This window comes from Odontesthes bonariensis, chromosome 16, assembly GCF_027942865.1.
Source record: "Odontesthes bonariensis isolate fOdoBon6 chromosome 16, fOdoBon6.hap1, whole genome shotgun sequence".
Classification (NCBI taxonomy): Eukaryota; Metazoa; Chordata; class Actinopteri; order Atheriniformes; family Atherinopsidae; genus Odontesthes; species Odontesthes bonariensis.
The window spans coordinates 7,328,275-7,355,575 of NC_134521.1; the positions used below are offsets into that span (position 1 = coordinate 7,328,275).

Sequence of the window (27,301 nt, forward strand, 5' to 3'; positions counted from 1 at the left end):
TGAGGAAGTCTGTAAGTCTATGATTATATAAAGAGCAATCTAAATTTACCGGTAAGTAATTCTACTCCTATGTTATACAATCTAAAGATAGCTAAATGAACTCCCCTGTAGTCTGCAGTACCCATCACTGGTGTGACTTAATGGATATTTCTGAGTTATTTATTGCTCTGTGTTCTAAATTCTTTCGGTTGTACATTTGAATAAAGGTGGGACTGTTTTCAGTCACCAGTACACCACACCAGTACAGTACTTAAAGTCTGGTGGGTATTGCTCAACTGGAAGGAAAGGGCGGAGCTGCACGTTTTCATCCACATGTATCCCCCTCCTCCATCTAAACGCGATTTACAGGGCAACACTGAACCATATGTTATTCTTTAACACCTTCAAGGGTGCACATCCTTCCTCTAATAGTTGCGTCGATGCGGTTTTTTGGATTCACAGACCACAGGGAAATCGTATCTTGGATCTCTTGCGCGCTGACGGTGATTTGGCAAGGTAAAGTAACTTAGTGCCGCTACATCTTCATGCATACTTGCTGTACAGCGTGCGCTTACATAGTTGGGAACTACATGTCATGTTTGATTACTCCCCTGGTCGTGCGCATCAGCAGGAGAATTTGCGCCTTTGTCGCTTCTTGTCCACAACTAAAAGCACCCTGAAAGCTCATTGTTGTTTGTGTCCTACCCCATGTTATATGCACTTATTTCCTGCAGTGTGCCTATATGTGCGACCTGAGCCGCAGGAATGCCACTGCTGAATTACATAAGTTCCTACTACGTACCTTACACCAGTACTTGCAGTTCGGCATGGCTGTTTCTGCATCTAGAGGGTACTTTAAATGCATTTGCCGCTAACAGGGGAGACTACTGTGTGCGGTATGCACAGAGGAACAGTGGTGCTTGTGAATCAGAAAGCTGAGTGAAGCTGACACCTCACCCACGTGAAAAATTCAAGCAAATAGATTGATCGGTTAGTGCTCCGTTTGTGCTGGTTTGTGCCGTTTAAGTTTTCGTTTGTGCTGCTTTGGTTTCTGAGATATTATGAATTATAATTTCGGCCGATGACGTCACCATCCCCCCATATTACTCCAAAACAAACCAGAGTGGTCTACTTTTTTAGTGCAGGTTTGTGCCGTTAAAACTGGCGTTTGTGCTGCTTTCGTCTCCGAGTTACGTTTTACTTTCAGTTGATAACATGTTTTCACTATATTGATCAGGAGGCAATGAATTTCATCTGCTGCAGGTTGTGGTCGTTCTGTTTTGTTCCAGTAAGTTCCTTTCGCCAATTTAGTCAGTGGGAAGTTGTCGGATATGTTGCTAAGGCAGGAGAGAACAGAAGGTAAGTTTGTTTTTTAAAATCCCTTTCTGCAAATAACAGTGACATTAGCCTGATAATGAAGTTATATGTATTTTACGGAGTCAGTATTTTTTTATTTAGTTTATTGATGGTTGGCAAGGAAATTGGTGCATTACCGTCACTGAATGTCACTCAAGGGTTATATGTGTTCATTCTGTTCTCTCCTGCGTTAGCAACATATCCGACAACTTCCCACTGACTGAATTGGCGAAAGGAACTTACTGGAACAAAACAGAACGACTACAACCGGCAGCAGATGAAATTCATTGCCTCCTGATCAATATAGTGAAAACATGTGTTGTAGTTTAACGGCACAAACCAGCACAAACGGAGCACTAAAAAAGTAGACCACTCTGGTTTGTTTTGGAGTAATATGGGGGGATGGTGACCTTTGGATGACTTAAAAAATAATCTTTAATATCTCAGAAACCAAAGCAGCACAAACGAAAATTTTAACGGCACAAACCTGCACAAACGGAGCACTAACCGATCAATCTATTTGCTTGAATTTTTCACGTGGGTGGGGTGTCAGCTTCACTCAGCTGAAGCAGCTGGGCAGCAGTAACATTTAAATAGGGCTGCTACTGTGCTGGACTGCTCTGGAAACACGTCTGAGTACTTTTGCACCCTGCTGTGCGGGGCTGGGGGTGAATGCAATATGCAGCGGAGTGAGAGCAACATGTGCTCACTGAGCAGATGCTGCCTAGCAGAAGCCAATGTAGTAAATCTGAAGTAGTGGGAAAAAGGTAGTCCCAGTATGTACCAAAAAGTAAATACATGCAACCCTTAAATGTTAAATGTGAGTTGCATTTGAAGTAATGTGCAGAATATTGTACAAGGAGCTGCTTTTCAGGTTCAAATTACTGATTTCACTTGCAAGCTTTCGTGTTGCATTTACAAAAAGTGAGGACAGATTTGGTCAGAAGATTGCAGCCTGCAAGACAGCTTGCTAAATTAGAAAAATCAGCACTTGAATTGCATTTTCAAGGCAGAAAATCTCCATAAAGTAGAAAAATATGTGCCATGAACATGGGAATCGGGGAGGGGAGGGGGAGATGAGGTCTCGCACAGAGATTAAAGTTCCAGCTGCAAAGTCTGTCCGTTGTGTTGTATTCATCTGAAACAGTGTGGCCAAGTCGACTACATGCAGTCCACAAGAGTAGTGTAAACTGTCAGCCTTTTACAGAATGAGTCAGAGTTGACCTTTTGGATCTGGATAGTAATAGTTCTGACCAGCTTCAGTCAGTCTAACTTTAGCTGGTCTGAAAGTAGGTCAGTAGTGGGCAAGATGCTGAACACAGGGCTGTGTGTGTGTTCCACACAAATGCTGAGAGGATTGTGTGTGTGCGGGAGCTTTCCAGGTTCACTGAGATTCCCGGCTTCATATTTCATCTCGGCAAAGTTGATGTTGCAACACATGCTCACTGTATTTAGGTCTATGCTTTGCTGCAATTGAAAGAGATTCAAGGTCTGAGAAAGAACTTTCTGAGAAAGAAGACTTTTTGTTGTCACACTCGTACTGTCACTTCATGGACGGAGCTCTTATAAAGAAAACTGATAATTAACGGTATAAAAACCCGTCAGAATCAGTACACACAGATATGCTACACTGTCATATACACGTACAGCTTTATTTTCAATGTAATATATGTACATATTCTCTCAGGGGAGTCTAGATTAGGACAATGAAACATTTTAGCACATTTTTTAATTGAATTAAAATGGTATTTTTTGTTTAGGGTAAAAGCAGAAAACTGTTTTAACTGCTCGAAATGAAAATTGTCACAATATTGTTAAAAAATATGTTAGTCCGTTAAGCAATTGCTTTTCTGATTTCAATACACTCAAATGAAAAGCCAAATGTACACCGCAAGTTCACTGTATTATCAAAATGAAATGCCTTTGAATTTCTCATTCTTGCGTTCACTTGTAAGTTTGAAGCGTTGTCGGAGAGGAGTCCTTGTGGTTGAAGTGAACGGAGGTAAAGGTCAAGGGTCAAGCTTTTGTTTCCCAAAATATGTTATATCTTCGAGCTTTGTTTGTTGCTGTTTTCGGTGAGATTGCTGGATTGTTCTTTGTTTGGAGAGGTAGAAGGAACTTCACGTTTTCTTCCCCTTTTCTTTCGTCCGAACTACGTTTTGAACCATGAAACAGTTCTGGTTTTTCTATTTACTAATTGGCCGCCAGTGAAGCGACTATCTCACGATCTAAATTAAGGTTTGAGTTTACCGAGGTAAAACATGCTAAACTAAGAATGCTCTCCACAGGCACTGCGGACATATTTGCCTGTCATGTTGACACAGCCTGTTTATTTAGGAAACATTATTACCTGACACATTTATTCCGCGCTTCACTCATAAACTATTGTTCCGTTTTGTCCATGCAGGAGGTGAAGGCTATGACTTTGTCTTCTTACAGACCGACCAACTGATTTATTGAGTCACATACAGTGTTCAGCACAACGCATCTGACGAATTGAAGGTGACCCAGTGGAGCTCTCTATAAACTTCTGTGATCTCAGTTAGTCAGACAGAAACACATTTTGTTTACAGGTGTTGGTATAGACCAAAGGATAAAACCTATGGAAGCGTCCTAAGGTGACACCAGGAAAGCACTTACTCTCTTAAAAGCGATTAAGCTTTTAATAAAGTCATGTCTAATTACCAGAGTTAAGTACACACTGGGATGGAAACGGGTTGTAAAAGCTCTCTTTCGTGTTTTAGCCGTGCGCTTGTTGGCAGTTACAGATCATGATTTACTTTTAGTACGCAGCCGTATCTCTTACACCAATTTGGCTGTTCGTAATTCTTTTCATCAGTATGCGTAAGAAGAAAGCATATCAGTGGAATGAGTGAGTGTTTGCATTGTCCTACTTTTAGATCTGACTGAGACGAGTGGAAACCCCAACTGATCCTCTGAAATATAGCCCTATAAATCTACTATGATCTGTTTAGATCCTCCATCAGTTATTGATTAGATTTTTAATGTGATGAATTTATTCTGAGAGTAAACTTGTCTATATGTAGTGTTGAACTTGAATCTGTTTTTACCATTAGATAACCTCTCTGAATGTCAAACTATGTCAAATGCACTGACTGTTTTGATTGGCTACGTGGGATCACACCCCCTCTCCTGTTCAACTACACCCTCTCACTGATGGGCATTACCTCGTCTGTCATGACATCTCATTTACTGTGGGTTGTGTGTGAATCTGTGTGCTTACATTAAAGGGACACTGTGTAATATATGAAGTCATTTATTAGCTCAAATCAACATATTCATTCATAAGTTAGTCCTCATTGGTGTAAAATTATCTCTGTCAACAATCTCACTTATCCTCCTGAGCGAAGAATAACTTCTCTGTATCTACATAGAGCGGGCAAGCTCTATGGAGGCTGCCATGTCCTTCCGGTCTATGAAAATGAAATCGCGATTTCCTCAACGCCAGGCCTGCAAGCGGAAATGACGTCATTTTGACGTCATGTTTGCACGCAGGTATAAACAGAGCCAGTCTACGCCATTAGACATTCTGTAGTATAAACCAGCCTGAACGGCCTGCACTTTTGTTCGCAATGGAAGACCATAGTTATGCCACGCCACAGGAGAAGGGATCCTCGTCGCCAAAAAAGCGAAAAAGAGAATCTTGACACATACCGCCTGCCGTAGTTCAACAAGTTGCAACGCACATTTGAAAACGCGAGGCGCTAGAGAGCACATTCATTCGACCTTTCAAAATAAAATTGCACCACTAGATGGGGGAAGAAATTACACAGTGTCCCTTTAAGATAATAATGGATTATTCTTTCTAAAACAGCATTTTGCAGGCTTTCTGTAATCCCTACACTTTGCAACTCTGATATTTACTTTTATGCCAGCCCTCTAAAAGGAATCATTTTATTGCAGTGACTTCCAATAAACTGTAGATATATTACTGTTTGCTCTTGCATGCACACGTAACAAAAGCAGCTCTCCTGGAGCTACCATAGGTTGCTACTGTGCATTTCTGTTGTAAAAAAAGAAAAAGAAAAAAATGTAGCTCCTCTTGTAGATAAACTGGTTTTATGAGACAACGTTTTGACTCTGCAAGTTCGTGTATGAGTGTGTGCTGCTTGGAATAGCCTAGCCATGTGATTCTTCCATATACTATTTCAGTACGCTGATGGTCAAACGCTCCGCAGTCCTCACAGCAGCTCAAAGAATAGTTAGCAAATACGCTTTTTAATCCTTTTTGTTTATTTTCCACCTTTTAAAGTTTCCACGTTGATCAACAGTTGAACAGCTGTAGGGGCTTTCAAGTAAGTACTGTCTTCTTTTGCAAATGCAGGAATGGGTTATTGTGGGTTTTGACATGATTCGCTGTAGGTGTAACTCACTATGTGTGTTGCTTCAAACACTGAAGGTTGCTTTAAGTTGTCACGTTTTCTTTGCTGGAGGTATTTCTTTTGGTCTTGGTTACTTGAATTGGTAGAAAACTTCAGCAATTCCATAACCTGTGCACTCAGGTCAATGAGGGGTCACGTGGTTTGTGTAGGCTACTCTCTTCTGTGTTTGTGCGGGGTTTTTTCAGTAAGAGCTTTCTGACTTGCCCATGAATATATGATTGTATGTTGATCTGAGCTTTTTTTTTTTGCAGACTTCCTAGATTTTACAATAATGCGGCATGTAAGCTGCTGAAATAATCAGCTGCTTGTTATAATGTGCAGAACAGAGCATTAAGAACTAGCTCTGCAGTCTTACCATTGCTGGTTCACTCCAGTATTTAACCGTGGATTATTTGTGTAAAAGATATAGTCATATATTTATATCTTTATATATTCAGCCGTGGTATTTAATGTACTTTTTCACCTCCTAAACATTCACGTCACTGTTTTAAGTTAAGTTGAAACTTTTATTGTCATGTAGAGATACACGAAATTACTCCTCCGCATTTAACCCATCCAGGTTGGCACCTGTTGAACACACACAGGCACACGCACAGGGTCACACACTTATAGAGACAGATACTATATTCACTAGAGCGCCCGGGGAGCAGATGTTGGGAGGAACGGTGCCTTGCTTAAGGGCACCTCGGCCAGGGCAAGGAGGCGGACTGTCACCGTACCAGCTGTCAGTCCACCAATCTTTTAGAAGTGAGAGCAGGGAATCGAACCGCCAGGTTATTGGACCATCCACTCTTGTCACTGAGCCACGGCCGCCCCCCCACTTAATGCAAAACTCAGTTAGTATTATACCTGCCTCCACTTTCAATTTCGGATCAATTTAAATCTTATGTGAGCAATTTCAAAGGGATGTGAATGCCTGTTAACCCAAAGCAGGTCTTTCATGTTAGTACCACGTGTCATGACCGAAACAAAAAGGTTTGAACCTATCAGTGTCCAATACTCGCTTTAGGCAGTAAATAAGTCAACAAATATGACTCCTATTAATTGACTGACTCTGCTGGTATCATTTTCTCAATGTGATTGTGTGGTGTTCACAGGCAGATGTTTTAGTCGGTTAATGCCAGGTAATAAGAGAGCTTGCACCTGTGTAATTCTTTCCACATTACTTATAAGAACATCGAGCTTGCTTCCCTGCTGACTTGCAACACTATTCATTATAAGTGGCGCCATGTAAACAGTTAGTGACCTGAATATACGTTTGCAAGTGCAAGAAACTGACTTTAATGTATTGTGACTTGTGTAATTTTGGTTGTAATACATAATAGTGGTGTACTATTTTGTTCAGCAAAAATCACCGTTGCTTTTTTTTTTTTTTTGACATGAGTACTGTGGCAGTACTGTGAGTTCGGCCCTAATCCAGCTTGTATTCTTTTATTTGATATATCAGACAAGACTTAAGTTCAGCCACATCTGTATGTTCCGTGTGATAATAATAATTAGACATTAAAAGACATACACCCCCCGCCCCACACACACACACACACACACACAGACAGAGACAATCATTTCATAAAAATCGGATTGGGGATAGGCCCACATACAATTGGCTTTTCCAGTATTTCCAGATGTCAGAATTGTATTGGGTGTCACTTTCCTTTATATTAGACAAACACCTTATGATTCCATTTCTTGATAGATTTAATCTATCAAGATTTAATCTCTGATGCCTTTCTAGAAAACCCAAGACAATGCACTTAACCTGCCGTGGATCAGATGTTTATTTGCAGCTATATTCATCGGATATTTTACAACATGAATTACTTTAGTAACATTTCCCAATATGTGTTCCAATAGATCAGGATGGAAAATTGTATCTGAGCCTGAATGTTTTCCTGGAAGCAATAGAAAAGACTACACGGTTACCCTTGCTCCCCCCTATGTGGAAGTTTCCATGAGGTGTAAAATGACTGTTGCACTGTCCACATGACCTCTTTGGGGTTTATGTCCTCATGTCAGAGGGTTCTGACAAATTGCCATTATCTACCAGTGTCATAGTGTTGTGCTGCGACATGTCACTCACCTCATCCCAGTCTTTTTCTTTCTAGGTCATGTCATGGCCTTCAGTTGGACTGCTGCAACCTAACATTATTTGCTGGAAGACATTGTTTATGCCACATCCCTTCTTTTTTCCCCTCTTCCAATTTCTTCATCTGGAGTCCATATTTTTTTCCTCCTCTTAGATATCAGTCTTTGAGTTCAGCACAAAGAAATGTGCATGACATGTTGGACAAACTAGTAACCAAGAGAATGTGCTCAACAACCATCTAAGAAAGAGTTTTTTGTCACTCAGCTCCTAGTACACACATGCTAGTGAGACCACATTTCTACTTGACTGTCTTCTCTACATTGGCTTCCCATTACTTCTACTTCTTCTGTTTGTTCCTGGCTCAATCATTTTTTAATTTGGTTGTCCCAAGGATCAGATTAAGGGTAGAGGAGATTGGGCCTTTGCTGTAACTGCTGCTAAAGCTGAACAGCCTCCACTATCACACAAAACTTTACCATGCATTTTACGTGTGTTCACCTTGTGTTTTTGATTGTTTTCAGTGTTTCACAGTTTTACTGTTGTTCTTTATGTTCTTTTACTTTAAAAAGATGGTGATGGTAGACGTAGTACTAGTGATAAGCATGCTCCAGTCGAGAATTGCAGCATCTTTGATATAAAGCACAACTGCAGTGATTTCACACTTGAAGTCCAGTTTATTCCTTATTTGGAGTGATAGCTATCCTGCTGTTTTTTTATTTTTTATTTTTTATTTTTTTTAACCCCAGAGCAGCTTTGGAAAACAATACTAAAAAACTAAAAGGATTTATTTTTGACATATTTCCCTTGATTCAGATCTCTTAATGTATTCACTGAGATTTGTTCACCGACTCAATAGAACAGCACTAGGCTGTGTACTTCTGTCTTTATCATGTTCAGGTATCTCAATCAGTCATAGTGGGGATAACCTGTTGAGTCTTGCTCACTCACTCGTTCAGTTGTGGTGAGTCTGAACTTCAGCCTTATGACTCTCACTGGTTAAAGTGCTTATTAAAAGGACATGAGGACATAAAAGATGACATTTAGAAAGGATGGAGATTATTGAATGAAAGACACTGCAGATTTATTGTCTTTGGAATTTGAAGAATCTGATGATTTTGGAGAAAAAAAAATCAGCCTGCATTGGTTCAGTAGTGACTGGTCTGTACACTTTGAATTTCAGCAAAATTCTAAACCTGATAATTTATTTTTTTGTTGTTGTTGTTTTTTTTAGATTAACTTTCAATATACACCAGAATTTCACCCACCCAGTACATTTGAAATCAGTTAAATTCTGAACCAAACTGATGATATAAATAAGCAAAATGTGGGGTTATAAGACGACTGTCTCCAGAGGTTTTGGGGGAGAAGAATATTCCAGTGTAATCCACAGCACACTGCCAAAAGCACATGAACTTGTAAAGACGAATAGTTTAAACATTATCTGCTAGCCAATCATGTGATATAAATGCAATTGGATACTAATGGTGTATTTCAAGAAAACGTCAGAATGGCAGATCATTTCTCTAGAAACGGTTTTATTCTCCATTTTAAGGAGGCTTGAGTCTTACTTTGAAAATGAAGAAAGGCACGTGAAGTATTGTGAAAAAAAACTAATCTCAGCTATGGAAAACCTGCTACTTTTTAGTTTTTTTTTTTTCACATTAGGAGATATAACATAATATTTACCTTTGAAGTAAGGCAAGGCAAGGCAAGGCATCTTTATTTATATAGCGCATTTCATACCACAGGCAACTCAATGTGCTTTACATAAAGACAAGGCATTTAAAAGAACAGCATAAAGCAGCAATTTAAAGAGAAAAAAAATAAATTAAAAACACAGTTAAAAGCAATCAAAGAAGAGGGGAAAAAGAAAGCTATAAACTCAACCATAAGCACACCGAAAGAGAAATGTTTTTAACCTGGATTTAAAAGCGCTTACAGTTGTGGCTGATTTCAGTTCTGCTGGTAGTTTGTTCCAGTTGTGTGCAGCATAACAGCTAAAAGCTGCTTCACCGGGTCTAGTTTGAACTCTGGGCTCCACTATCTGACCTGAGTCAGCAGATCTCAGAGCTCTGCTGGGTTTATACTCTGCTAGCATGTCGTTCATGTATTCTGGACCTAAACCATTCTGTGATTTGTAGACGAGTAGCAGAACTTTAAAATCTATTCTGTATCTGACCGGGAGCCAATGTAAAGACTTGAGAACTGGGGTGATGTGATTTGATCTCTTTGTTCTGGTTAAAACTCGGGCTGCAGCGTTCTGAATGAGCTGCAGCTGTTTGAGACTCTTTTGGGGGAGTCCAGTCAGAAGACCGTTACAGTAGTCAAGTCTGCTGGAGATGAAAACATGAATCGGCTTCTCCTGATCTGTTTGGGACATGAAACCCTTAATTCTGGATATGTTCTTAAGTTGATAAAAGGCTGATTTGGTGACTGATTTGATATGATTGTTGAAGGTCAGGTCTGAGTCTATCAGCACGCCGAGGTTCCGGACTTGGTCTTTAGTTTCTAGAGACAGTGACTCAAGGTGTTTACTGACAGCAAACCTCTTCTCTTTGTTGCCAGACACAATGACCTCAGTTTTTTCTTGATTGAACTGAAGGAAATTTTGGTTCATCCACTTTTTGACTTGCTCTAAGCAGTCGCACAATGACTCTATAGGACTGCAGTCATCCGGAGACAGTGTGAGATATATCTGTGTGTCATCTGCATAGCTGTGGTAGTTGACTTTAGAGTTCTTCAGAATTTGACCCAGAGTAATTAATGCAAAGGTGATAAAGTTTTGAATCATTTAGAGTATAAGATAGATTGTACAGTGGTGTATACTCCTACAGTATATTTTTATGGTTATCTACTATGGTGCAAACTGTAGGGCTTCCAAAGCATGTATCAGAAAAATGTCTCAGTCATGTTTTATCATTCTATTTTTCTGTTCAAGGGCTTTTCCTTCTCTCCTGTGAGTTGTGTTCTATTCTGTAAAATACAGCAGCAAAATATCCAGCAGTAAGAGGGATTATCTGTATAGACTCATGTTTTTGTTGGCACACATAGCGGATTAGGGTTGCATTACGTAACACCAGGAAACCATGTTGTTCTTGCAAGTCTATCATCTATAGATGGACCCATTTCTTAGATCTGTAACACTAAACGTATGTCCTAGCATTTAGTATTTATAGACGTGATTGCAAAGGTACTCTTTACATATTCACACAGACACATGACATACTCCTGTGTCACATTTTAGATTTATAAGAATAATAATAATGATAAACCTGAATGTTTTGGTAGAACAGACAGGGTTGGTTTGACCACAGCAAATACAGACTAGTTATGAAAAAAAACTACAATGAAAAAATAAGTGTGTAAAAAATGTTTACTTACATTTACTACTCTTTATCTTTCGCCCTCTGTGCCCCCTTTTAGGGTGTGTGTGGCTTCTCACCTTCTAAACTGTGACCTCTGAACCCCAGAAGAACTTCTCTCCCCTCCATGGCACTGGAGACTCTTCTGCGCTTCGGGAAGCGGTTGCTACGGGTGAAAGTGGTGAACTGTAACTCAGAGGACTCCCGCCTGTCCCGATGTCTCAACACGTTTGACCTGGTAGCCCTGGGTGTGGGCAGCACGTTGGGCGCTGGGGTTTACGTGCTAGCTGGCGCTGTTGCACGAGACAATTCTGGTGATTTAACATTTCTGGAGCTGATGAGAAAATAGAGACCGTTTTAAGCTTTTATTCATATGTATGCTCTTCTTTGCCACCCCAGGTCCCGCTATTGTGCTGTCTTTCCTGATAGCTGCCTTAGCCTCAGTGTTGGCTGGTCTTTGCTATGCTGAGTTTGGAGCCCGTGTCCCCAAGACAGGCTCAGCTTATCTTTACTCCTATGTGACAGTAGGAGAACTCTGGGCCTTCATCACTGGATGGAACCTCATCCTCTCCTACATCATTGGTAAACAGTTTTTCTTTAATCTACAGGAAGTTGCTTTTATTTTGGAGAACACAAAGAGTGCTGATGCTTGCACTTGCCAGGTACCTCTAGTGTGGCCCGTGCGTGGAGCGCCACCTTTGATGAGTTGGTGGGAAAGCGCATAGAGCAGTTCTGCAGAGAGCACATGGCTATGAATGCTCCGGGTGTATTGGCGGAGTACCCTGACATGTTTGCTGTTCTCATCATATTCACTCTTACAGGTAAGAAAATCTCTCTCTTTCTGCATGCCCTTTCGTTTGTATAATATTAGGGCTGGGCGAGTTAACTCATTATTATTGCGTTAAGTCATTAATTATTTAACACTGATAAATATTTTATCGCACATTAAACGCAGGTTTTATTTATTTATTTTTAAATTTAAGAAAATTTAAAATTTGTGGGCTTTTGTGCCTTTAATGGATAGGAAAGTTCAGAGAGACAGGAGCAGGGGGCAGAGAGAGGGGGAATGACACAGGCTTTTATTTTGTAAAAGTCTGTTGCTGTCTGCTGTGGAACCGGAAAAGAAAGTAATCGGCGGATCCACCAAACATGGAGAAGGGTACGGAACTTTTACTCGGCCATTTTCATTTTAAAGTTCTTCCAGACGGCGGAGTCGACAGAACCAAAGTCATCTGTAAACACTGCCAAGTTGAATTGTCTTCTCAGCGTAGTAGTTCCAGTCTAAAATATCACTTAAAGGCAAAACACACAACTGATAGCAGCAAGTCATTCAAGGAAACAGACAGTGGAGCGAGGCTTCTACATAAAAACTACAGAAAGATGCTGATGTTAAAAGTGTGTTTGCACAACAAATGTTATGGCACTTTCATTCATATGGTAGTACATTTAAAATAAAACTAAATGCTAAAAGCTATACACTACTTTTGAATTAATTTTTGGATTTTCCGTACAAATGCGATTAATCGTGATTAATCAGGGAAATCATGTGATTAATTAGATTAAACATTTTAATAGTTGCCCAGCCCTATATAATATGTATGTGTTGCACATTGAGCATGTTATGCTTGTTACCAACATGTGATCTTTGATCAATTGTCACACTTATTTTCCTTCAGGGGGAGGTATGAAAAGTTGGGCTTTTTGAGCCTTTGTTGGATGAGAAAATTCTAATTATTTGCTTTGTTCTTTTCTCTCCAATTCCAAGGTCTGCTTGCATTTGGAGTGAAAGAGTCAGCGATGGTGAACAAGGTTTTTACGTGTGTCAACGTTCTCGTCCTGTTGTTCATGGTGGTCTCTGGCCTCGTCAAAGGCACAATGAAAAACTGGCAGATAGACCCTGAGGAGGTCCTACGTGTTAATAATACAAATAGCTCGAGTCACAAGTAAGATATTATCACTCTGCTTTCACATTTTCAAGTTGTTTTGACAAGCTGTTTTGATGTACAGTAATGGTAAAAAGTAGATTCATCCTCTTTCATATTTAAGGTTTGCGAATCAGGACATAATGAAAAACCAATTACTCATCAACAGGTGTCAAGATTAGGTTTGCCAAAATCTGTAAGCACGTTTACACGGAACTAGAAAAAAAAATTGTTTTAGCGTGACAAATAAAAACTGACTTTTGAAATGCATGCAAACATATTATTCACGCTGAAATTGTACAAAATCAAGTTTTGACAAACCAGACTAACACAATCAGATGATTCAGTTGTAGCTTGATTTAAGCCTGTATGTATGCCACTCAAATTCCTCCAATTCCATCTTTTTGTATCTTTTAAGTAGAAATGTATACAAATTAATTCCCAATGAAGTTGCTCTCATTTCTTTTCTCAGTTTCTTTTCTCAGACACCTAAATCTGTCAGAAGTTGTGACTATGTGACAGCTGGCGGTTGTTTAAATAATTTAAAGACTGTCGCGCTGCTCTGATAAAATGCTTAAAAGTTCATAACCACAGCTTCATTTGCCAAAAATCATTTAATCAATTTAGAGGGTAAGTAGCAGCCATGTGCTGCTAATCAGATTTAGAATAAAATAGAAATGAATGCTCTTTATTGTCATTATACATTGTATAACGAAATTGGAGAGCTTCTCCTGTGCTCAGTGCAAAACAATTATAAGTAAAAGAAAAAAAAAGTACAGATTTGTACAATGATAATGTCAGAGTGGACAGTATTTAAAAAGTATTGCACACAGTGCTCAATGAGAACAGCAGCAGCAGTTTTCATGTAACGGTGCATATTATTTACATGTGAGAGTTCAGGGTGTTGATGGCTTTAGGAAAGAAACGGTTTCTCAGTCTGTTTGTTCTTGCTTGTAAGCATTTGTGGCGCCTACCAGACGGCAACAGCTCAAACAGCTGAGAACCGGGATTTGAACTGTCCTTGGTGATGTTGCAAGCTCTGCTGAGGCACCGGGTGGAGTAGATGTCCATCAGGGAGGGGAGAGGACAGCCAACACTTACAATACACAGCCAAGGAGGAGAGGCATGATCTTAGTGAAAGCAGTTGTTCCTGCCCATCAGTCTGGGAAGGGTCTTAAGGACATTCCAAAACAATTTGGAATCCATCACGACAGTGAGGAAGATTTTTCACAAATGGAAAACATTTAAGGTAGTTGTCAATCTTCCTGGGAGTAGATGTCCCAGCAAGTTTGCCCCAAGATTAGACTGTGCAATGCTCAGTGAAACTGCAAAATATACAAGAACTATGGCTCAGACTATACAGGCCTCAGTTAGCATTGTTAAATGTTAAAGTCAATGAGTGTATGGTTAGAAAAAGATTGTACAAGAATGACTTGTGTTAAAGGTTCTTCTCTCTAAAACAAACCTGGCAGCACAGATTAGGTTTACAAAGTTGCTGCAGGTCTTCTGGAAAAATCTCTTTTGGGAAAAATATAGACGTTGGCAAGGATTAGAGATGTTTCGTCAGGACAAAGCAGGACTATGTTTGGTGAAAACCAAACTCTGCATATCAACACAAACACTTCATGCCAACTGTCAAGCACGGTGGTGGCCGATGATGATTTGGGCCTGTTTTTGAAGCCACGGGACCTGGACACCTTGCATTAATTGGGTCAACCACAAACTCCTCTGTGTACAAAAGTATTCTAGATTCAAACATGAGTCCATCCGTCAGACATTTAAAGCTTGACTCAAACTAGGTAATTCAACAGGGCACTAATCCGAAGAACAGCAGCAAATCCACGATAAAATGACAGAAATAGAGAATCCACAATGAACTGAAGCAGTGTTTCAAAGATGAATAGGCTAAAATTCCTCCACAATCACATGAAATCAGTTACTTTAAATCATTGCTGCTAAAGGTTGTTCTACAAGCTATTTTATTATTGGGCTACTTAGTCGTTTGCACACTCCTGCTGCGTTTTTTGGCGTTGTTTTTATTGAATTAATTGAGACGTTCTAATACGTGGACTGGAGGGCCAGATGATTTTCTATCATGTCCTGACAGTTAAAACCTTCAAAATGAAAGAGGGTGTCCAACTCTTGTTAATCAATATTTCAATTTGGGTGAACTGACTCCGAAGAAGTTTAGTCATCGAGTGGAGCTTAACTTTTTGTTGTTTTTTTATGGTTATTCTTTTCTTCCCCTGTCCAGTCTGACTGACACTCTGCCAACCAAGGAGAGTGTAGGACTGGGGGGCTTCATGCCGTTTGGTTTCACTGGTGTCCTCTCGGGAGCGGCTACTTGTTTCTATGCCTTTGTGGGATTTGACTGCATTGCCACTACAGGTCAGTGATAGATGAAACCCCCAAACACTCACTCTGTTGCTTATTTTCTACTCTTAAAACACTAAAATGTTGCTATTTGTGTTTCTAGAAATGCTTATTTGTACCGTTCTGTATGTTTGTTAAAATGCAGCAGCAAATGTGTGTCTTTCAATCACCAAACAAGTCTGCATTTGATGGTTAGAAGGCTGGCTAATAGGTTGTCTTGTCTTTACCCCAGATATCTAATTTGACTCCAGTGTGAGATTGTTTTTTTTTTTTGCCTTGCACACTGCGAGTTCAGTCTCTTGCAAGTCTCTCGCTTGGTTATCACATAGTCCTTAAACCAAACACAAAAATTCATGGGGCGTAACACACAGATAATGCAGTTGGGAGAAGATTTACTCCCGTGTGTCCAGTTGGACCCAAAATGACTGAGGCACGCTGCACATGCTCTGCAGTTCCTGTCCTGGGCTTTGACCCAGAAGCAACAAAAAAGTTGGTAACAACAGAAAATTACCGAAAGAGATGGCATGTACTCATTTAAAAAAAAAAAAAAGACAAACAAGAAGAAGAAATAAACAAATGCTGCACTGACATGACGTACAGGTTTAAAGCTGTCCAGTTCACCACTATACACAGTACTAATTTGCCACCAGCCTCATGTCAGTTATTTATCTCTACATCTCTTACATAACAGTTCAACTGGAAAAAGGGAAACAGCCGAATACCAACAAGCTGAAAGGGAGAATGTTTCCCCTGTGGTCACAGAGTTGGGCAAACATTATTCAGCAAATCTATTCCCATTCCGCGCTTCTATATTGGAACAAAGACAAGTGTCCTGTTCAGTGGCCTGGTCAAGCTTTGCTTAGCTGTGCATGCTAACGTAGTCTGATACTGGCAAAGAAAAGGCAGCATTATGCATTTAGACAATTTCACCGAAAATTAACAGAATGATATCAGAGGATTTTTTTTTTGACAAGTTATAACAGCATTTTCCTGGTTTAGAAATTGATTAAAAAAAAAAAAAAGTCCACCACATTAAAATAGAAATTCATATTCCACCTAAAGGAAATGCAAAATGGCAGCGTTTTGCTGTGGTGACTGGGCTTATCCCCCTTGTTGCATTTCACAGATCCTCTTGAGTGCCTCTTGGGTATGTTTCAGTTTTGGGGTGGGGTGGGGTGAGGGTGAAACTTAATCTGGAGTTGGAGCTGTTTCGGTCTTTAGCTTGTCTGAACTTCCAAAACTATTACATAAGAGGATCAAGGCAGAAAGAAAAGCTGCACTTTAATGCATTTGGCCCACTTCTTCTCATGGCAGAAAGCCAAACACTGTGACGCAGGTTTGGGGAGTAAATGATGATATGAGGCTTCTGATTTGTGTAAATCACTGGCTGTGAATAGCACTATCTATTCATCTTCACACGTTTTCTCTGTAACTGGTTTAAGGCCTCTCAGTTGTAATAAAGGGATAGTTTACACGTTTCTTTCATCTTGCTTGCTCACTGTCCCTCAGGCTTTTCCCCACCCCCTTTTTTCCTGAATTTTAATTGGCTAAGATGAAGTTTACCCAGAAACAATTGCTTGAATCTGACTTGTAGAGACATGTCTGTGACCCACCCTCACAGGAATCCCTACGCTGTTATATAATTGTCTAGAGTTCCATAGGCATGAAACCATTCGACCCTCCTCAAACCCCTAACCTTCTCACACACACACACACACACACACACACACACACACACACACACACACACTCAGGTACACATACATACATCCTCACCTTGCTTACAAACCCCCTTATGTTACAACTATTTGGGCCAATCAGACGTACCTTTGCTTCCCAAAAACACATACGTATTGATCTCTTATAGATCCTTCTGCATTGCAGTGCGATTTCATTGCAAAAAAAGAGTTGAATGTTTGCCCGAGGACTTCTGTTGCACAATCGCCTGCAGCTGGGTTTTTCGCTGGTTGGTCCACAGGGAATCTAAGCTATGTGTTCAAATACCACAGAAAATGTGCCTTGAACACAGCTGTTTGGAGAGTTTTATATGTTGGCTGGAATGATATCAGTGTGGAAATAAGTTATTTACCAACAGAGGAACAGCAGCTGTTGCAGGCATTGTAGACTGAAGTAATAACGGTTGCATACAAGTGATTGTGTCAAAACGATTTCTGTATTCCTCTGTCACTGTTTACAAGCTCCGTCAAAAACATGGTGTTACTTTATGAAAAATTTGTCAAGTATTTATTCATGCAACCAGTGCAGTTTTGTGTGACACTGCAGAAAATGTGGCCGTAGTTGATCATGACAACTTGAACTTCTACATTTTGCTGCCGATTGGTGTCTGAATATAGTGCCAACACTATCAAGTTAAATGCGCAATTCTGAGTGAAAATTCCTGTCTAAATTGAAATTTTTGGCATTTCCCTCATAGAATGTGTGTTTTTTGTTTTTTTTAAGTGACAATATTGGACACCTTGCAGATTGCATTAATAGATGAGGACTGTCTCCGTTCATTAAATCTACTACTAAAAGTGTCCTTTTGGCTTTTCATAAGACATGTTTGCTTACTGAGCAGCTGGTGACATGTTTAGCTCTATAAACCCACCCAACAGGATTTTGATCCTTTCAAAAAAATCTAATGGAATCCCTGAAATAGTTGCCAATGAAAGATATTATAACACCTGGTGAAGTTTTATGTCTGTTCTCTGTCTGCACCCTAGGTGAAGAGGTGAAGAACCCACAGAGAGCCATTCCCATCGGCATCGTTTCCTCGCTCCTGATCTGCTTCGTCGCTTACTTTGGCGTTTCCGCTGCCCTCACCCTCATGATGCCGTACTATCTTCTGGACAGCAACAGTCCTCTGCCTGTAGCTTTTAACTATGTGGGCTGGGGAGGAGCCAAATATGCTGTAGCTGTAGGCTCTCTTTGTGCTCTGTCGACCAGGTAAGCACTGAGACACTTAACACCGCAGCTGCTCTGCATGCTCGTGCGCTCTTGTCCCCTCTTCGAGAAAACTCGCAGACATGCACATGTATAGACGTTTATCTGTATGAGTGTTTTTTTTTTTTTTTTAATCTGTGTGAGTCTATTTAATTAACTTAAGAAGGAATTTGACTTATTTACCCTTAATAAAAGCACAGCTGAGAATATGATTTATACCATCAGTGTATGTGATTATATAACATGAGTTCATAAAACAATCACTTAGTGGTATTATAGTACATTTCACATTATTTAAATGATTGTTATTGTGATAAGTTATAATGTTTAAATTTATTATATGCATTATTATTATTTCTTATGCACATGTAGTATATATAAAGTCAGGTGAATGTTTTTGAACTGTTTTTTATGTTTTTGCATGTTCCTGCTTATGTTGTGCTCAGTGTACCATCAATTATGTTCTAAGGTTTTGATATCAAGTGGCTTTATTCCGTATGATACTCCTTGTATATGTGAGCGGCTGTCTCTGTTCATGTATGTCTCACGGCATTCTCTTGGATGCAAGTGTGGATACTATATATCCTGGTCTCCTTCCCATGGTAGCCTGCTGGGTGCTATGTCCCCTATGCCCCGTGTGATCTGGGCTATGGCTGACGATGGGCTGCTTTTCAAGTTCATGGCCGAGATCAGTCCCCGCACCAAAACCCCGCTAATTGCAACCCTCGCCTCTGGCACAGGGGCAGGTGAGACACTAACACGCATGTCTTGAAACGTGTTCATGCTGCAGGACTGAACTCTGCTGGGGTTATTGTTCTGTCTTGCTAGTTTGCAGGTTCTATTTTAAAAGTCTTTTTCAGTGACCTAGCAGAAATCAAAAGCCCTGAGCATAAAAAGGGCCATATTAACTGTCTCATGGCCAGGTACTTGTTTAGTTATCCCTCTAGCATGCGAGCGCCAAACGGTAACTTCAACCGGAAACTGAAGGACTATTTTCCACCTGCATCTTGTAATAGGAAAAACACCAAGCAAAACCGCACAATTAATGCAACCAACATTTCAGCTTGGAACGGAGAGTAACAGCATGTGCAGCATATGTACCATTGCATGCTGACATTAAAAGACCCTTGGCCCAGCATTTTGTCCCTGTTTGCTGCCAGTCTGGTATCCAGTTTCACATTCTTCTGCCTCAAGTCTGCGACTCATACCTTGCTTGCTATTTTCATCTCCTTTCTCAAATTTTTCTCCTGGCCCATCTTGACCTCAGCCATTCCTTTCCCCTTGTCCTTGTTCATCTGCCTACACAACTCTCATCCCAATCTGATATTTTCCTCTTCGCTCTTCCCCAGTCTGTTGGGTTCCATGTTCCCCCTACCCCGTATCATCTTTGCCATGGCGCGGGATGGCCTGCTCTTCTCCTTCTTGGCCCAAATCAGCGAGAGGAAAGCCCCTGTAACGTCCACTTTTGCAGCCGGGGTGATGTCTGGTAAGAGGAAGAGGAGGGAATGTAAAATATGAAGAGATAAGAAAAAGAATGTTTGTTTGAGAGGGAGAATAATGTGTGCTGGAGAGAAAAGTTATGAAACAATGGTGAAAGTTAAATTGAAGTAAAGGGATTGCAGTCTGCATTATTCATTTTGGAAATCCATCTGCATTCCACAGACTGCCAATTAAGGATGCAAATTAAAGCAGGAGCAGTTTCAGCTTTTAGAAAATAAAATAAAATCTTGTGTATCCTGCCTCTCTCCCAATGGCAGCTGGGATAGGTTCCAGTCCCCCCATGAACCTGAATTGAATTAAGCGAGTATAGAAAATGGATGGATGCCTCTCTATTTGTAAAGAGTTGTGTGTTAAAGTTTAATAAAGTTAGCTGCCAATTCTTGTCATGCTCTAGTTTTGAGTTGCATCACTTGTTTACCTGTGTAGAAACAGGACCCAAAAGCAGACAAAAGCAGACAAGAGGTAGGCAGGTGTAGAAATGATAGAACTTTTATTCAAACCTAATGTAAGATGCAGGAAGTCTGCGAAGAGTAAATCCAAAGAGGAACTAAACGTAACTTACTTGACGTGGGCAATGTCTTGCATGAGGGCAAACAAAGTAAAAGTAGGTGAATAAATACTGAGGAGAAGAATGACAAAAGCAAAGTAGCTGTGGCATTCAGTAAACAAGGACCTGGTGTGAAGGTGGAACTTGCAGCTAACTCAACAGAATACACAAATTGGAAATCTCTTCAAAATAAAACAGGAACTAAAGTAACTTCAGTGCAAAAGGTAAACCGATGACGAAACTAAAACAAAGAACAAAACAGAAACCTGTAGAACATCATAACATCCCGTTTATGTCATGATAGAGATCTTTAGGCTCACCACAAAATGTTTTCATCCGTGCTAGCCTTGTGTTATTTCTTTGCACAGCAGTCCCAGTACTACTGCAGCAATCTTCCACGATCACCGTGACCATTCTGACATGGTGATGTTACTCAGATTTACTATTGTGAAACACATCAAGTCCCCATTTCTTTTTTTGGAACAAATGTCATCATCAAATGTGCACTCTAATCTTTCCATTTCTCTTTTTTTTCTCTTTCTTGAAAACTGAAGCGATCATGGCATTTCTGTTTGAACTGAAGGACCTTGTGGACCTCATGTCTATCGGCACCCTGCTGGCCTACACGTTAGTGGCTGCCTGTGTGCTGGTGCTCAGGTTAGTCTGAGTTTAACTTGACATACTGGTTTGGAACTGGCCTGTGCTTGTTCGTGCATGAACTGTATGATATTTGTGATCAGGTTAGCACATACTGAATCATGAAGGGATTATAGGAACAAAACAACTCAGCACATGTGACAGTGGACTTTGTTGATGTAGTCTAAACTGGTGTCTTCGTTTCATTTCGGCGTGTTTTGAATCATTGTTACTCCAAAATTGGCCCATCAAATTTGTGAAAGAATTTTTTTATTTGCAATTTGAAGAATGTCTACCTCCAATGAATAATTCTACCATTACACATCTTACTGCCTTCTTATTGTATGTTTTTGTCTCTTCTTTGGAACGATAAAACTCAGTGTTACACTCATATTTAAAGCAGTTTTCATTCACTCATAATTTAGTTTCCACACAAATTATAACTGAACTGTACTAATATTTCTGAAAAGCTGGCCTCAGAGTTGATTTTGATGGACATTACTTAAGCTTTTAAAGTTCATTGTTGTTTCAGTATATCGTCTTTATTACTGCATTTCCACTGCATGGCATCAGCTATTGTGACTGGTGGTGGGAGTAATGAGAAAGGTTGCAACGGACAAACATGTTAGTGAGTTTGTGTTTGTTGTTTCAGGTACCAGCCCGAGCAGCCCACAGCAGTATACCAGATAGCCAATAACCTAGATGAGGCAGACATGAGCGACGGCATTAGTGTTCCGAGCATGGACATCCTGCCTGGTGTGGAGGAGAGGTTCAGCTTCCAGGCTCTGCTGTTTCCAGGCAATCCTGAGCCATCCACACTGTCAGGCTTCACTGTCAACGTCTGTACCTCTGTCATGGGTACGTTTTCGTGCTTCTTTAACTTCTTTAAAGTTCCCATGAAAAGAGTTGGCAGAAAGCCGTTTGCCTCTGCATATTTAGTGTTTGCTATAAAATCAGAGAATAGAGAAGCTGCTCCAGAAAAGGCCAGTGTGCTCTGATTGATGAGCTCCACAGACCTGAGCAGGCTCTGCTCACCAAACAGGATCAACTATGCTGGAATTCAACAGTCAGGAGAATGTTTTGTTTGATGCAGCGCCGTGATATCCACAGAAGTGATTGTTTTCTTTAAAATACGTACAATACAACAAATAAATTCTTGGTTTTATTGTTGGGCTGGATACTGTTTTATTAAAAAGACATAAGCACCACAACAGTCATTACTTACAATAAATAGTAGTAACTCCTGTACTGCAGCCACTGGCAAGCCCAGTGACGGATTTTACAGTTTTAACAAAGGGACTCTGATTCCAAACCAACATTTTTTAAGAGGCTACTTTGCCGCCTACTCTCCGCCTTTGCACCATGTTCCATGAAATGCAACTCTCAAAGAGCCCCTGATATAGTAGTGCCATGGGAGAAGTTTAAAAAAAAGTCTTTATTTGCCTTGCTCTTGTGCAGAATTATACATGAATTCATAAAACTTGTTGAACGTCCCTCTGCAGGAATGTTGATCCTGACATTCAGTATACTGGCGGTGCAGGGAGGCATAGTTGCCTGGAACATGGTAGCCCTAAGCGTCATCTTCATGGTGTGTCTCCTCCTCGTCTTCATCATCTGGAGGCAGCCTGAGAGCAAGACAAAGCTCTCCTTCAAGGTTTGATTTGAGAAATTTCCGCCACTACCTCAGACCCCTTACAGTTCACATTTGCTGTTTGTTAACCCAAGCCTGCTTCTCCTCCTAGGTCCCCCTGCTGCCCTTCCTTCCAGTGATCAGCATGTTTGTCAATGTCTACCTGATGATGCAGCTGGACAGAGGCACTTGGATTAGGTTTTCCATTTGGATGGCTATAGGTAGCTACACTCCATTACTCATCATGCATGGTCATAATACTGATTTTCCCACATAGAAATAACCAAATAGCCATTTTAAGCACCAACTACTGCTTGCACGTGTGTGTATCTTTGTGTAATTATTATTATTATAATAATGGCTGTTTAAGTTGCTCTTTAGTTTAGATAAAGAATGAACAGAAAAAGCTGTTCATTTTCTTTTATCCTCCAGGCTCTAGACTTATATAACAAAAAGGTTTTGTTGCTTAGTTTTAAAGCATTTTTTTTAAAAAACGAAACGTGCGCTTGGTGAGTTGGATACTCTGCAGATTCACTTTTAGGGAAAACAGCAAGTAAATCATTTATAGTTCAGCGATTGTTTTAATAAATAAAGTTATCTCAACATCTTTCAAAGTCATCAGGAACTGTTTGAAGTGAATCTCTGTTTGAGGAGGAGTAATCTCTTCTGCTGCCATATCTCTCATGAAGAATCTTCTCAGTGAAAGTCTAACAGCGTAGTCAGTTTTCGACTTAAAGCAAGTTGGATAGAGACTCTTATTGTCCACTGAGCTCTTTCTAAGTTTTGAATTTTCTAAGAGAAGTTATTGGTCTGGGGGTGGTGCTTTTATATATCTTCATGTCTTATCTGTACTGGAGACCTGCTCCAAACCGGTAAGTGAATCAGCTTTGTGATACACATAATCCGGAGCTGAACCTGATGTTAATTCACTAAGCCGCTAATCCTGTTTTAAGGTACAGGCCCCAGGTTAAAGCTCAGCCTGCTAACATCAGTGGACAAAATAACTGGCTTGACGTTTCACAAACTTGGAATAAACTTGCAATGGATGTAATAATTCATAAGCGATGTTGTGTCTCGCTCCTCCCTTGCAGGTTTAGTGATCTACTTCTGCTACGGTATCCATCACAGCGCTGAGGCAGCTACGGCTCGCTCATCTGTAGAGACAGAGATGAACGGCTTCAAGCTCGATCGCAAATTAGAAGCCATGTCAACAGAGAAAGAGGCCTTTCTCCGCAATGGCGTTGACGCCAGTGAAGAACACGACGAAGATTTGTAGGAAGCTTTAGAACATGCAGCTTCATGTCAGCGCGCCCGGACAATAGTCTGTCTGTGTGGGGATGTTTTCGTCAGTGTAACTCCCACTCCTTCTGTGCCGATGTTCTTTCTGGGGAAAGCTGATAAAGAAAAAACAACCCAAAATTTGTAACCTTTGTCTTTCCCTTCTCAACTGCACAAGAGGTGAACACAGATAGCTGGTGATAATTCTCATGCAAAAACAGGCTTCTAAATTCATAATAGACATGTGCTGCAATGTCAGTATGTTGCGGGTTGTTGCTCCATTAACTTGCCTGAAGATTCAACTGCTTTCTGTTGCTTGGCTGTGTGGAGGGAGGGCTCATGCTGGAGACGTGAAATATGCTAATGTTTAATGGAGGTTCCGAGATAAGGCGGGACAATGTTAGATTACTATTCATGTGGGGTAGTGTTTACTTCTTTGGAGTATGTCTGGGTTACATGGCTGTCGGTAGAACTAAGCAATAGCTGATGTCTGGTTGCCAGGAAGTTCAGCAGTAAAAGATGTTTTTTTCTTTGTATTGGCTTAACCTTTAGGGGGCAATGGCCAATGTTTTGGCTCTCCCAAAGTTGCCAGCAGCTTTCCAGGTACTGGATGAAGGATACACACACCAAGACTTCCCACTCTGTGGGCTGTTCAATGATTGCACAAGGACAAATTTAAAAAACAAATAACAAACAGAAAAGCTGTCATCAAACGATAGAAAGTGGTTTCAGTGGCTTTCGGTCAAAGTCAAAGAGGTCTTTTGTTCTCCACTCGACTGTTTATGTAGATTTAACTTGAACTTTTCAAGCATGATTGCTAAATTCTACTTAGACGACAAACAAATAAGAACCAAAACCAGAAAGCTTTGTGCGCAAATGTGCTGTCCCTTGCTAACAGATTCTGGATATTCACGTTCAGATTTCCGTTTAAAGAGAAACCTACTCATTTTCACACAGACAGGCAGAGCATATAATCTGGTCTGAACCCTAATAAGAACATTCTGACTTTACATTATGATAGGTCTGAATGATGACAGCTGCTAAAATACACTCTTATTTGGGAGAAATCTCATTTCTGAATCCTGATTCGTACTGAAGATGAAAAACTGATATTTGGTGATTATCAGGTAAGGTTACAATAGATGATTGTGGATTTTCACAGTGCTGGATGCTGTGTGTCTTTGCATCTTGTAACATTTAACTTCTCTTTAAAAAAAACCATGTATGTTTGTTTTTAGTATGCCTGTTTAGAGGAATATCTTTGTTCTCAATGTTTGTGCTTCCTTTTCTGTGAATACTGATGTGTTGTTATTACCCGCTTCCTAAGACATAGTAATTTCAAAAGTGTTTTTCAAATTTGAAATCTAACTCAATGTCCAGTAGTAGTTACATTAAAAGAAAAACAACTAAAGAATTTGGTACACCTTGACATTTATTTCTATTCTATTTTTTTTTTTTTTTACCGGGTGGGACTGGGGTTCATTTAGTTATCTAATACTTGTAAATATCTTTTTGCTTGTCTATTTTCATGAATTTGAGGGTGTACTCCCATAATTTAGCAAGTTAATGTAGCCTAAACAGAAATAGGGGAGTCAAGCTTGAAGGACTCTGACCCAAGTGACGCACATGAGGCAATCTATTGTACTTTTTTTTTTTGCATCTCCCGCCTGCAACTTTTTCTGCACCACTGTGCATTTGTAAACAGAACCTGGTGTTAACAGGTGATCTCATCTCATCCTTTCAATTCTTAAGTGATTTTGGGAAGCCTGTCAAACAAAGTAGTGGTCAATAAGTAGAGACGTGTATAATCAGAACTGTGTATATAAGATGTTGTGTATATTTCTTGCAGTAAATTATTTGTAAATTGAAGAAAATGCTTTGTGTGGTTGAATGACTTGCAGTTGTGTGTAGGCTCTTCAGCCTACAGGTTCATTTTTTGGGTCAACTATTGCGTGCCTCATGTTATGTTTACATGATCATTGTAAATCAGGATATACTCAGGGTTGACTAAAGTTATGCCTTAATCTCTCTTTTCTCACTTTTTTTTTAATACTGGTATCGCACAAAAAAAAGTTAATTATCAAACAAGAAATTTGCAACGTCGCCTTGACTGTGGCTCATAGTGGGCTGTCTGTAAAATGCAGCAGATATATTGTGACTATCTGTGACATCGCTATCCCTTTAGATATGTTTAGATAATCCACTATACATGACAGGCTTCTCACACATGCTTGAACATGGATTGGTTTTGTTTTTACACTAAGTTGTAATTTACCTAAACCTGAGCTCTAGATGTTTTTTTTCATTTGCCTCACAGACAGTCAAAGCACTTGAAAAACACAGTTTCTCATAACTGTACCTGTTTGAAAGATAGGCTGTCTTATTATCGCAGTGTGCAAAGGAATAGTGTATTTAAAAGCTCTCTGCTGGTTATGTCCTCCATGATGAGTCAGACTCAGACATCAATGTTTACTTTTTAAATAAACGTGTAAACATACCTGTATAAATGAGTGATGCATTGATGCTTCTTCAGAGCTGCAGCCTTGTTATTCTGCTGCAATCACACCACTCTGTCTGTTCTTTTTGTTGCTATTTCTGTCTTGCCATTCTTTGACTCTGTTGTGGTCACTCCACTAGGTCAGTCATCAGAACTAGATATCATGTTAATATTAAGTATTGCTCTTGCAAATTTCAAGTTCCATTATCTATCTTTTAGGCCGGGGGCTTCCAACTGGAGCTTTCACAGCTCTGGGTTGCTTAATAGCTCCAGGCTGTTTGTATCCACATGAACCAGTGAGTTTTCCATGCTCTGAAACATGCAGTGTGGACTATTTTTTACAATGAAAAGCAAAACCATGGCGTCATCTGTTGGCTGTATCAGAGCGTGAGTTCTTCCAAACTTGTCCTATGTTTTATCCCAAAAAAGGAAAAGGAAAAAAACAACTTATAGACTTAGAAACTGGTTGTATATACCAACATTAAAGTTTAATAACACTCAAAAGGTGAAATAAATATGTTTGCCTCTGTACCTTGGGAAAGTATTCGTATGTGTGTGTCATGTATCATCCTGTAAATAAAGAGCTTTCTAAAACCCTTTTTTGGGGTGTTCGCGTGTTTTTGCTGAAATCCAGGTATTATACTGCAGCTTCTCACGTGATCCAGCAGAGGGCGCAAACGTGCAAAAGAAGGATTAAAAAACCGGACGTCTGAGTGTGAGCATACCCTGCCAGGTGTCGGCTGCAGCATCAGCACCGCTCCTCCTCCTCCTCCTGCCTGCAGTACCTCT

At 40.1% G+C, this 27,301-nt stretch overlaps 1 protein-coding gene across 3 annotated transcripts; it reads left to right on the forward strand.

Annotated features, from left to right (window-relative positions):
* Positions 1-325: 325 nt before the first annotated feature.
* On the forward strand, positions 326-27,102 carry slc7a1a (solute carrier family 7 member 1a). 3 transcript variants are annotated; one of them, XM_075487571.1, is made up of 13 exons: positions 326-495; positions 11,248-11,500; positions 11,586-11,768; positions 11,849-12,007; positions 12,952-13,129; positions 15,363-15,496; positions 18,205-18,427; positions 19,774-19,910; positions 21,026-21,128; positions 21,760-21,965; positions 22,610-22,761; positions 22,850-22,958; positions 23,829-27,102. In XM_075487571.1, the coding sequence occupies exons 2-13, from the start codon at positions 11,314-11,316 to the stop codon at positions 24,011-24,013; spliced, it is 1,956 nt and encodes a 651-aa protein (XP_075343686.1). In that variant the 5' UTR covers positions 326-495; positions 11,248-11,313; the 3' UTR covers positions 24,014-27,102. The 3 variants fall into 3 exon arrangements, with proteins under 3 accessions (XP_075343686.1, XP_075343687.1, XP_075343685.1); XM_075487572.1 differs by lacking the exons at positions 326-495; positions 19,774-19,910 and adding exons at positions 5,525-5,651; positions 19,031-19,170; XM_075487570.1 differs by lacking the exon at positions 326-495 and adding an exon at positions 5,525-5,651.
* The last annotated feature ends 199 nt before the right edge of the window (positions 27,103-27,301 follow it).